Source organism: Saccopteryx bilineata, chromosome 2 (assembly GCF_036850765.1).
Source record: "Saccopteryx bilineata isolate mSacBil1 chromosome 2, mSacBil1_pri_phased_curated, whole genome shotgun sequence".
Lineage (NCBI taxonomy): Eukaryota > Metazoa > Chordata > Mammalia > Chiroptera > Emballonuridae > Saccopteryx > Saccopteryx bilineata.
Window position 1 is genome coordinate 51,045,875 of NC_089491.1, and position 12,976 is coordinate 51,058,850.

Here is a 12,976-nt window from a genome sequence, read left to right on the forward strand (position 1 = left end):
GCAGTATAAATGAGGTCAGCTTTCAATTACTTTAGGTTTTTGTGTGATATTTAGAAGTAGGGGCAGCTTGAAACTCAAAAGAAGTCTATGTTAAAGATCTGGGGGACACTGGCACCTAGGAATCTAAATTCAATCAGTAGTTGATTTAATAACTACTGTAAGGCCAGGAACCGCCATCGTGGCCATTCACATGAAGGTTCCCATTGGATTCGGGCAGACGATAAAGAAATGGCGGAGTCGGAGGATGGTGGGCCATCCTATTTATTGGTGTCTCACCAAGACAGGCAAACCACAAAAGAAGACAAGGGAAAAGCAGAAAACCAGCTTTTCCCATGAAGGGCAAGGGATCAGGGAAGCCCCTGCAATTGTGATAGCAGGAACTGTGTGTGCAAGCTCCTGGTCTGTCCCACTTTATAGTGTAGAAAACCAAAACCCCTTAATCCAATATACAAACAAGGAAGTCTCTGATACAAAGTCACTTATCCAAGGCATAATTGGATTCCTCATGAGAGTGCACCACCCAGTTGTCGACCTGGCGTGTGGATGTCCTGGGTTTGAGTCCTGATCAGGGCATGCAGGAGAAGCGCCCATCTATTTTACTTCTCTACCCTTCCCCCTCTCCTTTCTTTCCATCTCTCTCTTCCCCTCCTGCAGCCAAGGCTCCACTGGAGCAAAGTTGGCCCGAGCACTGAGGATGGCTCCATGGCCTCCACCTCATGCATTAGAATGGCTCTGGTTGCAATGGAGCAATGCCCCAGTTGGGCACAGCATTGCCCCCTGGTGGGCATGCCGGGTGGATCTCAGTCAGGTGCATGAGGAAGTCTGTCTCTCTCTACCTTCCCGCTTCTCACTTCAGAAAAATACCAAAAAAAAAAAAAAGAATACAGATGTCTAACAGATACATAAAAAGATGCTCATCATCAAGTAATTCTCAGAAAAAGGTGGGAGGAGGAGGAGAATGGTCAAGGGAGGTGGAAGAATAGAACAGAAAAGGACAAAAAAATACACAGAAAACAGTGTGGTGACTGGTAGGAGGGGAACAGGTAGAGGTGGGTGTGGGGGTATAAATGGTGATGGGTGAAGACTTGACTGGGGGGAGTGAACACAATATGGTGTAAAGAGTTGTGCTGTAGAATTGGGCATCTGAAACCTGCATAATTATATTAATTAGTGTCCCCTTAATAAATCCAATAAAAAAGGAAAAAAAATGCAAATAAAAATCACAGTGAGATATCACCTCACACCTATTAGGATGGCTATATCAAAAAACAAAATAAAAAAACACAATAACACCAAAAATAAACAGGAAAGAAATAAGTATTAGTAAGAACGTGAAGAAAAGGGTACCCTGTGTATTGCTGGTGGGAATGTAACTCAGTATAGATACTACAGAAAACAGTATGGAAGTTCCTTGAAAAATTAAAAATAAAATTACCATACGATTCAGTAATTTCACTTCTGGATACTGAAGGAAGGAAGGAAGGGAAGAAGGGAGGAAGAAAGGGAGGGAGGCAAGGAGGGAGGGGAGAAGGAAGGAGGGAGGGAACTAATTTAAAGATATATGTGACCCCCATGTTCATTGCTGCATTACTTACAATTGCCAAGACATTGGAAAAATCTAAGTGCCCAATGACGGAAGAATAGGTAAACAAAATTTACAATGAAATATTATTCAGTCATAAAAAAGAAGGAAAAGTTGCCATTTGTGATAAGATGAATGCATCTTAAAGGCATTATGCTAAGTGAAATAAGTCAGAGAAAGACAAATACCATATGCTGTCATTTACATGTGAAATCTAAAAAATAAAACACAACACCCAAACACTTAAATACAGAGAACAGATGGTGGCTGCCAATGGTAGGGCTGGGAAGGAGACAAACTGGGTGAAGGTTTCAAAAGATACAAACTTCCAGTTCTAAAATAAATGTCATGTAAGGCACAGCATGATAACTATAATTAATAATATATATTTTAAAATTGCTGAGACAGTAAAATCTTAAAAGTTCTCATCACAAAAACAATTATAACTATGTATGGTGATGGATGTTAACTAGATTTGTGGTGATCATTTTGCAATATATACAAGTATCTGCTGTATACCTACAACTAATACAATGTTATATATCAAATATATAATAATTTAATAAAAGTATAGCTATGAAGTCAGTTTTATCCCTATATACAGTGTGTCTGTAAAGTCATGGTGCACTTTTGACCGGTCACAGGAAAGCAACAAAAGACAAATGTGAAATCTGTATCAAATAAAAGGAAAACCCTCCCAGATTCTGTAGGATGATGTGGCAGCATGTGTGCATGTGCAGATGATGACATAACACTATGTATACAGCGGAGCAGCCCACAGCCATGCCAGTCGAGATGTGGACAGTACAGAGGAAGTTCAGTGTGTTCTGTGGCTCATTAAATTCGAATCTGTGACCAAAGTGCAATGTGAATATCGGCACGTTTATAATGAAGCACCATCACATAGGAATAACATTACTTGGTGGGATAAGCAGTTGAAGGAAACTGGCAGTTTGGTGGAGAAACCCTGTTTTGGTAGGTCATCAGTGACGAGTCTGTAGAGGCTATACGGGATAGCTACCTAAGGAGCCCTTAAAATTCTGTGCGTGAGCCCACATCGAACTGCACTGAATAGGTATGAAACTGGGAGAGTTTTCCTTTTATTTGGTGCAGATTTCACATTTCTATCGTCTTTTGTTGCTTTCCTGTGACCGGTCAAAAGTGCACCATGACCTTACGGACACAATGTATTTCAGTATACATTTTTTAAAAAGTGAGCATACTGTTTTATACAGCCAAAATGCCATTATCAGTGTTTATATTCTTAAGAAATCATCATAAAGTCAGTGTCTCATCATCTACACTTTGCTCAGATCAAGGGATATTATATTGGTGATAATCTTACCTTTGCTTGTATTCAACAATGTCATCCTTGGTGTGATTTATTAACAGGAATGTAGCTGCTCCATCATGATAATCTGAAAATCTAATAACTGTAGAATGCTCAGCCAAATTAACTTCTGCTATAATACCTCCAAGCTAGAAAAAAGGGAAAAATGATCTATTATGATCATTTCCAAAGAATATTAACAACATTTAATAATAAAAATATTCACAATTTTTCTGGGTTTTACACTACATGTCTGGAATACCATGCTCTCAATTATTATATATAGATGGGTCAAGCTGCAGGTGTATATTCTAGGCACTTCAACCAACTTTCTTTATAACAATTAAATTGTCTTATGAATGTTTCCTTTTAGTACTTTTTCCCTTCACAAAAAGGAAAAGAAATCATGAACAAATTATCTGATATAAAAATAATTAAGTCCTAGTAAGTAACATTAGCTTCTCTAATCACACATACATAAATTACCTCATTATCCAGACGCAATAAAATGCAATTTTCTTGCTTGTTAAAATGTATCTTTTTAGGAGGGCCTTCACTTTTTTCAACTTGAATAAGAAGTTTATTTGAAGCATCCTCAGGCCAAAAGGGGATACACTAAAACATACATAGATTTATTTTAAAAAACAACAGATTGCATCATAAAGAACTTTATTTTAATAAACCTATCAGAGTAGACTTAAAATTAATATCTCTTTCAACGCTGATCTGGTTATTAGGTTGCTTACCTTTTAAACAGCTATAAACTGTCTACTTAGGAGATGGGCTGCCACTTGTGGGCAATATGAATATAAGCAGTAATGGGTAATCAATTGAAAAGTTATGATAAGCAGAGATTTTAATGTGGTCCAGATCTACAGAAGGGTTGAAAAATCAGCAAGTAAGCTGAGCAGAGAGCTGTGAAGGAAGTGATCCATTTAAAACACTGGTATATTCAGTTACTAAAAATCAATCAGGTTGTAGGCAATATTTGTACATAAGCAGTAATCAAAGTACACACAAATGTTGAATCAGGATCTGTATTAAATACAGAGGCAGGGAAGTCAAACAAGGGTAAGAAAAATAAAATATTCAAAGTTCGGAGTAGAAAATGGGCTCAAAACCATCTGGACATCAGTGATCTGGAAACCAAATTTAAATGAATAGGAGACAGCATCCCCAGAAAGAGGTCTGAACAGCCGGAACTGGAAACAAAGAAAAGAGCTAAAAGAATAGGAATGGGAAAGCAAACTTGTCTGTAAGCTATTATGTAAACCCTGTCTTAGTGTGATAGGCCCCAACCAAATTGATGACTTCACATATTTCAGTGAGGCTGTTCATGTGTGATACCTGATCATCACCATATGACCTGGGGACAACAGAACTGAGATGTTAGAGATGCTGAGGACCCAGGTTCGAAACCCTGAGGTCACCAATTTGAGTGTGGGCTCACCAGCTTGAGCATAGGATCATGGGCATGACCCCATATTTGCTGCCTTGAACCCAAAGACCACTTGTTTAAAGCCAAGGTCTCTGGCTTGAGGTCAAGGTCATTGGTTTGAACAAGGGGTCACTGGTTTGGCTGTAGGCCCCTCGTCAAAGCACGTATGAGAAAGCAATCAATGAACAACTAAAAGTGCCATAGCTATGAACTGATGCTTCTCATGTCTCTTCCTTTCTTCTGTCTCTCTCACTCTCCAAGAAAAAAAAAAGATTTATTGAACCATAAAAGATAATTAACAAAATTAGACATGGTACATGGTTAAAGCTTAGAAGGTTCCTCTCAGTGTTTCTTACAACCTAGCAGAAACTTACCTGGAAAAGTCAAAAGAGCAGCAATACTCATTCAAGTATACTTTCCATGAGTAACTGATATTCTTTCTGAACATTCCCTAGCCTGCTATTTTCTGGTAGCCTAGCCTTAAAAATACACGTTTTCATGATTAGTGATATATGCTGTATGTCTTTTATTTTATTTTATTATTATTAGTTTTTATTCAGTGAGAGAAGGGCAGGCAGAGAGACAGATTCCCACATGTGCCCCAACCGGTATCCACACAGCAAGCCCACTAGTGGGCGATGCTCTGCCCATCTGGGGCGTTGATCCATTGCTCAGCAACAGAGGTCTTCTTAGAGCCTGAGGTGAGGCCATGGAGCCATCCTCAGAGACTGGGGCCAACTTGCTTCAGTCGAGCCATGGCTGGAGGTGGAGAGAGAGAGAGAGAAGCGGGGTGGGGTGGGGGGGGGGAATAGAAAAGCAGATGGACACTTCTCCTGTGTGCCCTGACCAGAAGTCAAACCTGGAACTTCTACACACCAGGCCGATGCTCTACCGCTGAGTCAATCAGCCAGGGCCTGCTGTATGTCTTTTAAAAATAGTATGTGCTTCACCTCTTGATACTAGAAAAAGTAAGAAAGTACTTGGCTTTTGTGGTGGGAAAACAGAAATAAAGATAAGTTTAACAACTCTACATAGGTAATAATTATAAATATAAACCTTAAGGTAAGGTTGGCCATCAAGCCAAATTGTAAAACTTAGACTAACGAAGAAAAGACAAATGGAAATTAAAAATAAACAGAGTAAAGTAAAAAATAAATTATGCACTTGTAATTGCAATTAATGTAAATATAAACCAGCTGTTGAAAGACAAGGGCCATAGATTAGATTTTTTAAAAAGATAAAACCCAATAATGTTATCAGCAATAGCCACATAAATCAAGACATGGAACTGTTGTCAATAAAAGTATGGAACAAGATATACCTAGAAAATCTATAAGCAAAGCAAAGCAAAGCTGGAGTTATAATCTTAGCAACTAATACAGAGCTCTACACCCAAGAAAGATCTGGTAGAATTAATGAGAACAGATGGAACATTTGCCAAAATAAATCATATATTCACTCAACAAATATTTATTGAGAGCATACTATCTTTAATTACTATTTCAAACCCTCCAACAGCTCTCCATTTCACTCAGAGCAAATGTTAAAATCCTTGCAATGGCTCAGAAAGTTCTGCATGATTACTCTTCATTACCAACATACCTTGTTCTCTGCTACTGTTCCTTCCTCCAGTAATATCGGGCACTTTCACTCTGCCTCAAACATGCCAAATATTCTCCCACCCTACGGCACTACTCTGGCTGATCTTTCTGTCTCTAATGCTCTTTACCAGATATCCACATTGCCGAGTAGTCCACTCCTGACTAAAAAGTTATGTGCAATTATTCAGGTCAGAAGTCAGTTACAAGGCGATTTTATCTGGCAGGCCTCATGGGGAAAATTGTTCTCCTCATACCGGACCAGGGGCAGAGCCAGCGCCTCGCATTGTCAAGGACTTCGCCCTACCTCTAGCCACACTCTTGCACGTATCTGCAGTCCAACACCAGACACCTTCCTTCATTCAGAGGCCTTTCTCAGGAACCTCTGTAAAACTTCTTTATCAAGGAGATGGGGAACCTTGAAGCCACTTACTCTCTACTCTGACTTAGTGGTCAGGACTTTCCACCCCTAACCTTTTCTCCTTGTACTCCTCCATCCCTCAGGTCCATAAAAATGTAAGAGCCTTTTGTTTCGGTCTCCCCTGACAGTGACACAACCTCCAGCTCTGTACTGATCTACCTGACTGCTGACCAACGCTGTTCCACAGCAAAAATGGAAGAGGGCAAAGGTGGGGCTTTCTCTAGTTTTGCTTCTTGCTTATGCTATCACAGTTATTAAAGGCTTGATTATTACGTTCATTTTGCTTTGTTGTCTTAATCAGCTACTCCAATACCAGGAGGCTCAGCTTCATTCAGCTCAGGTGAGCTCCTAACAATTGTTACCTCTCACATTCCTCCAAGTCTGTTCAAAATGTGACCTCAATGGGTCTTATCCTTGACTACCTTACATAAAATTATAGCTCACCTCTCATTCGTTCTCTCTCTTTTTAAAGTTATTGTATTGATAGAAAGCAGAAGGAAGAGATGGAGGAGGGAAGAAGCATCAACTTGCTGTTCCACTTAGTTGTTCCATTTAGTTGTGTACTCACTGATTGCTTCTCATACGTGCCTTGACCAGGGATTGAATCTATGACCTTGGTGCAAGGGATGCCACTTTATCCAATGAGCAACCCAGCCAGGGCCTCATAATACTTCTTTACCTGTCTTATATCCTTTCTCCCCATTAGATTTGACATCTTTAAACATATTATATATTTTACTAATTAGCTATGGTATCGTTAATGCAATGTTTTCCTACACCTCTGCTGAAATATAAACTACATGAGAACAGGAACTTGTGGTTTTGTTTTGTAAGGCACATAGGAATACACAAAATAAGTATTCGCTGAAGAATAAATTAACAGGCAGATCTGAAAAAAGTACAGCATCTGGAAATGAGAAATATTTAAAAAACTCAGTTGAAGACTTAAATAACAATAAAATAGACACAGTAACGGCAAAAAGTTATTGAAGATACATATGTAATATTTATCCAGATTACAGTACAGAGAGTTATACACATGGACAATATAAAAAGGTATTAAGAGACATGGAAGATAGAATATGAAAGTCTAGAGTAGGGCCTGGCCAGCTGGCTCAGTGGGTGGAGTATCAGCCCGGTGTGCAGACGTCCTGGGTTCAATCCCTGACCAGGGCACACATGAGAAATGACCATCTGCTTCTCTTTCTCTTCCTCTTCCTCTCCCCCTTTTTATTCTCCTTTCACAGACAGTGGCTTGATTGATTCAAGCATCAGCTCCCAATGGGGTTGCCAGGTGGATCCAAGCTGGGGCACATGTGGGAATCTGTTTCTCTACCTCCCCTTCTCTGACTTAAAAAAATTCTAGAGGCCCTGGCCAGTTGGCTCAGTGGTAGAGCATCAGCCTGGCGTGCAAGAGTCCTGGGTTCGATTCCCAGCCAGGCACACAGGAGAAGCACCCATCTGCTTCTCCACCCCTCCCCCTCTCCTTCCTCTCTGTCTCTCTCTTCCCCTCCTGCAGCCAAGGCTCCATTGGAGCAAAGTTGGCCCGGGCGCTGAGGATGGCTCCATGGCCTCTGCCACAGGCGCTAGAATGGCTCTGGTTGCAACAGAGCAACAACCCAGATGGGCAGAGCATCGCCCCCTGGTAGGCATGCCGGGTGGATCCTGGTCGGGCGCATGCGGGAGTCTGTCTGACTGCCTCCCCATTTCCAACTTCAGAAAAATACAAAAAAAAAAATTCTAGAATATGTCTAATTAAAGGCTCAGATGGAGAAAATGGAAAAACCAAGGAAGAGAGAATATTTAAAGAGACAATAGTTTTGATTTTACAGAAAGTATGAAACGTCATTAATCCCTAGATTCAGCAGTAAGGCATTTCCCACAGGATAGAAAAAAGGCACCGACACGTAGATAAATAGTAGCATGACTGCAGAACATTAAACACAAAAGGAAGACTGAAGGAGAGGAGAAAGATGACCTCCAAAGAAATAACAGAATCACAACCAAATCTGCAACAAAACTGGAAGCCAAAAAGCAATGGAGTAAAATATACAACATGCTGAGAAAAAACAGAATTCATTATGGAAAAAGTATCATAAAAGAAAGATGATAAAAACTTTTATGAATAAATACAAACTGATAATATTTTCCTCCAAAATCAGCACTAAAGAAAATTCTAAAGAATATATCAAGAAGAATGATCCAGAAGGATGGCTTAAAAGAAGAAATAGTGAACAAAAATAGCAAATACTTCTCTTAAAATCCTAACATATTTAGAATAAAATTTCTTCAAAAGTAAAATATTCTATGAATCTCGGGGCAGTTCTTCAGAAAGCTCTGATCTAGAGGTCTAATAGCTAAAGATGAAGTAAAATAAATAGTCCTAAGTCACTACCATATCCTTAAAATAACCTGCTTTACCTATTCTTTAAAGGCCATCCTAATAGCTTCCTGGCAAGAATAAATCATTTCCTTCTCTTTCCTGCACATACTCCTAAGCCTTCTACTGCTGTATTTGACCCTATTTAGTTGGTAATTTTTAAATGTCTACCTCCCTTATCAAGCAATGTATTCCTAGATGGCAAGTTTTGGGTTTTAATAATTAAATATCTAGGGCTTGGTGCAAACACTCTATAAATGTTCATGGAACTGAAACAAAATTAGAGGCATAGAGTGGACAGTTAAAACATTACATAGTAATTTCAGCTACGTAACTTCAAGGAAAAATAAAAATCCAAAAAGCTGTATAACCGAACTTCATCTACGCACCTGCTCCAAATCGAGAGAGAGCCATTTATCATTTCCCTCTTCCGCCACTGCTATACGATATTTGCTTTTATTTTCAATCATATAAAAAGGGGTAAATGTCACAATTCTGGTAATGTTAAAACTGCTGAGGTCTATAGTGACACCAACCTAAGGAAAAAATATTAACATTTCAAAAACTGTTATTTATCATAACATCCTTAAAAACTAAGTAGTCAATAAACACAGTTTAAATAAGTTTCTTCAGGAGCATAGAATGAACTTACTTGATAATCCATTCTCAAGCCTTTACATTTAACAGCTCCATGACTACCAACAGTATCAATTGAAAACTGATCTGACAATCCACTATCAGTTACCATAAGTTGAACCTAGAAAAAAAATATTTCAATCATATTATACCTGAGGTACCTTTAAAAATTCCAACCTAAATTGATAAGTTTTATGCTTTTTTGAATAAATAATATTATGCTGTTAATGCACTAAACCTTTTCCATAAGAAATTCTAATCCTTGCAACTTCAAATATTTAACAGATGTTATTTCTTTGTATTTCATAATATTTTATTTTTTAAAATTCAAATCTAAAAAGAAGTGATAAATAGCTAAAACAATTAAAATTAATAAAACTTTACATACCTTATTGTTATTAAAAAAGTGCTTTGGTTGAAAAGAAAAGAGAACTGGCATTTTATAATTAGGTGGATGCTTTCGATGAATTCCATCAGCTTTATATTGTAACATTCGACCAGTTTTATTGACCATCCAATATGGGCTATGAAATGCTACAACTGTCTGGCCAGGATTATAAGTCACATGGATAGCAATATCTAAATCAGTCTTTTCTATTTCTGTAACACAGGTAAAATTGATGAAACTAATATCCTGTTGATTAGGTTTTATATGATATTCACTTTTCCAATCATGATTAAGATAGTCAAGTAGTTTTAAATGTAGTCTGGCTTTATCCAATGGCACAGTACAAATATGGGCAGAACATCCTTCGCTTAGGGTAAAAACTCTATGTTCACTCCCCTGTAATAAAAAAAGTAGAGTAAATTTTTTAATGTTTCAGAATAATATGCCAGAAAACTCTATTTAATGATTCCAAATGCTATACAAAATGCTTTTGATATATACTTCTGTCAGAACAAATTAGAAGACATATTCAAGTTCAAACTTTGCCAACTATGTAAATGTCCATAAATTATTTGAGGTATGAGTTATCATAATTGTAAAATGGTCTAAAAATCAACTTCAAAGGACTAATATAAGGATAAAATAAAATAATATGTGAAACTCTGCTTTAAATAATAAACACTATAAAACACTATAATCAGTCATTTAAAAAATCTTATCCATTGGTGATTTTAGTTTTGAAAACTAAAAAATAATTAAAAATGCAAGGGAAAACTAATAGTAGTCCAAAATAAGTAATCTCCACTAACTCCCATTCTTGACTTTTAACAATCCCTCATTATCCATTTTCAATTACTGTTTCTAGTACTGCATCTCATGCATCTCTCAAAGCTATTCATTTCTCTCCACTCACACTTTCATTAGCTTAGTTCATGTCACTGTGACCTCTCACTTTAAGTCTCCACTGCTCTTATCTCCTCTAATCCTTTCTCCATACCATAGTTAAACTGTCTTTCTAAAAATTGATTGTACCCTTTGGGAACCAGCAAACAGAACATGATCCCTAAAAGCATCAAATTAAAAGTTTTACAAGAATGGAACATTGATAGATAGTATTATCTATCTGATACACTGATAATTCACCAGTTTTTCCAGCATCTCTAACTTGGTTCCTTCCTGTTGTTATAACATAGGAATCCCTTCATCCTAAGATTTTAAATCCAATCAAGCTAAAATAATTTAAGTTATTTATACTTGACACGTTAATATGCACAAAACAGAATAGTAGTGGTGGTGGTGGTGTTAGAGAGGTGTTAGAGAATGGCAACCGAGTGTCTGTCAGGCACTGTTCTAAATCCTTTACATACATCATCTAATTTAATTTTTCCTATATCCCAATCATTCAAGTTTTATTATTAATCCCATTTTATAACCTAGGATAAATGATTCAGAAAGATAATATAACTTGCCTAAAGATATATGGCTAGGCTAGTAAGTGATAGGGCTATGATTAAATCTCAAATCTATCTGAAAGCAAAGTGCAAATTCTTAACCACCATTATACCTGTCAAGTAAAAACAGGTATTCTTAGGTCATAGATGTGTGAATGTTACACCCCCCAAAAATTATCAAAGAAGTATATACATATAGTAAATCCCAATAATTAATAAGATTACAACAAAAACAAAACTTATTAGATTACAATGAAGAATTTTGCTATATTTAATAAGCATGGCAAATACATTAAAATCTTAAGATGGAATCATACATAATTTGTTAAAACAGTATTTTTTAAAAAAGCATCTTTATAGAGCTTAAAATCCTTCTATTATTTAAAAATTTGATTATTAGGAAAATTAGATTCTTTGTTAGAACTTTTAGATTAGTATCGGCAAACATTTAACATGGGGGGTGGGCTGGGGAGGGGAAACCAAGAACCACCTACACCCCCTTTTCCCTAACTTTCGTTAACAGCCTTTTAGAGAACTACCATGAGGATAATATAATGTAGCAGGGCTTTTCTATTTAAGGCTAGTGCTTGCATATTATTTTAATACTAATTCTTATACTTCTTTCAAAAGTCAGACTTCATCTTTTTAATGAATTATGTATGAAATGTACATGCATGGAAAAAATTAAAAATACATATTCTAAAACTAACATGATTATTTTCACCTTAAGTGCTACCTTCAGATGATGTGATTGTGGGCAATTTGTATTATCTCTATTTTCTAAATATTCTAATGGAATTTATATTACTCTAATAAATGTTTTTAAAATGACATCACATTTTTGTGTCTGATTTATATTCAACTTAGTAGCCAAATATCAAGATAGTAGAAAATATATTTTAACCCACATTTTATAAAACATGATTGAAACATACCTTTTTCATTTGAAGTATTTACTTATTTCAGTACTATAATTTTTATAACTATAAAACATTTATTGTTCATAATTTTAAATAACTAAAGCTACAATATCAAAGACACAAAAGCATTAGAAAATTCTAGAATACCTCTATATAATAAGCAATTTTGTAAGGAAGAAGATTTCGGAGTAGGATAGGTGGCCACAAATGTATTATGTATGGTAAGTCCCAACCATCTTCTGAATACACTGACAGAGATGTCAAATTATCTTTTTCGGGGACAACATTAATAATAAATGGTTTCTTGGAGGGGTTTATAGGTCTACATTGCTTCTTTAGAAAAGTGCCATCAGTTTTTATAATTTCTTCAAAGTCAATTCCTTCACACATTTGATAGTCCTCATCTTCTGGCTTCAGAGAAAGGAGAGATCTGCATAAAAAATTAAATATGCTTTGAAATGCTTTAAAAGAAAATCCCCATATTATTCTAATATATTTTTATATTTTCACATTCTTTGAGATAGGTAAGATAGACAACAAACAGATATCTTCATCTTAACTTTCAGGAAAATAATTAAGTTATTTAGCTTTTAAGAAGATATTTTTCTTATAAACTTACTGTTTTAAATGTATGTTTACAATTCACTATGTATGGTGTCATGTGGGCACCAGACTTTGTAGAGTGATAACTTTATAAGATATATGTGTTTAATCAGTGCTGTACACCTGAAACTAATATGTCAACTGTAAATGAAAATTTCAAAATAATTTTTAAAAAGTTAGAAAAAATAGAGCAAAGAAAAGAAATGGGAAAATATACATTTATAAGATA

At 36.4% G+C, this 12,976-nt stretch overlaps 1 protein-coding gene across 4 annotated transcripts in view; it reads right to left on the reverse strand.

Annotated features, from left to right (window-relative positions):
- Positions 1 to 12,976, reverse strand: part of VPS13A (vacuolar protein sorting 13 homolog A) — a 224,969-nt gene that overhangs the window by 62,180 nt on the left and 149,813 nt on the right. For all 4 annotated transcript variants that reach the window (XM_066257049.1, XM_066257048.1, XM_066257050.1 and 1 more), the window contains exons 47-52: positions 12,292 to 12,574; positions 9,774 to 10,169; positions 9,402 to 9,506; positions 9,139 to 9,285; positions 3,399 to 3,527; positions 2,928 to 3,061 (exon numbers count right to left, since the gene is read on the reverse strand). In XM_066257049.1, coding sequence (XP_066113146.1) covers positions 2,928 to 3,061; positions 3,399 to 3,527; positions 9,139 to 9,285; positions 9,402 to 9,506; positions 9,774 to 10,169; positions 12,292 to 12,574 — 1,194 coding nt within the window. The remainder of the gene's footprint in view (positions 1 to 2,927; positions 3,062 to 3,398; positions 3,528 to 9,138; positions 9,286 to 9,401; positions 9,507 to 9,773; positions 10,170 to 12,291; positions 12,575 to 12,976) is intronic.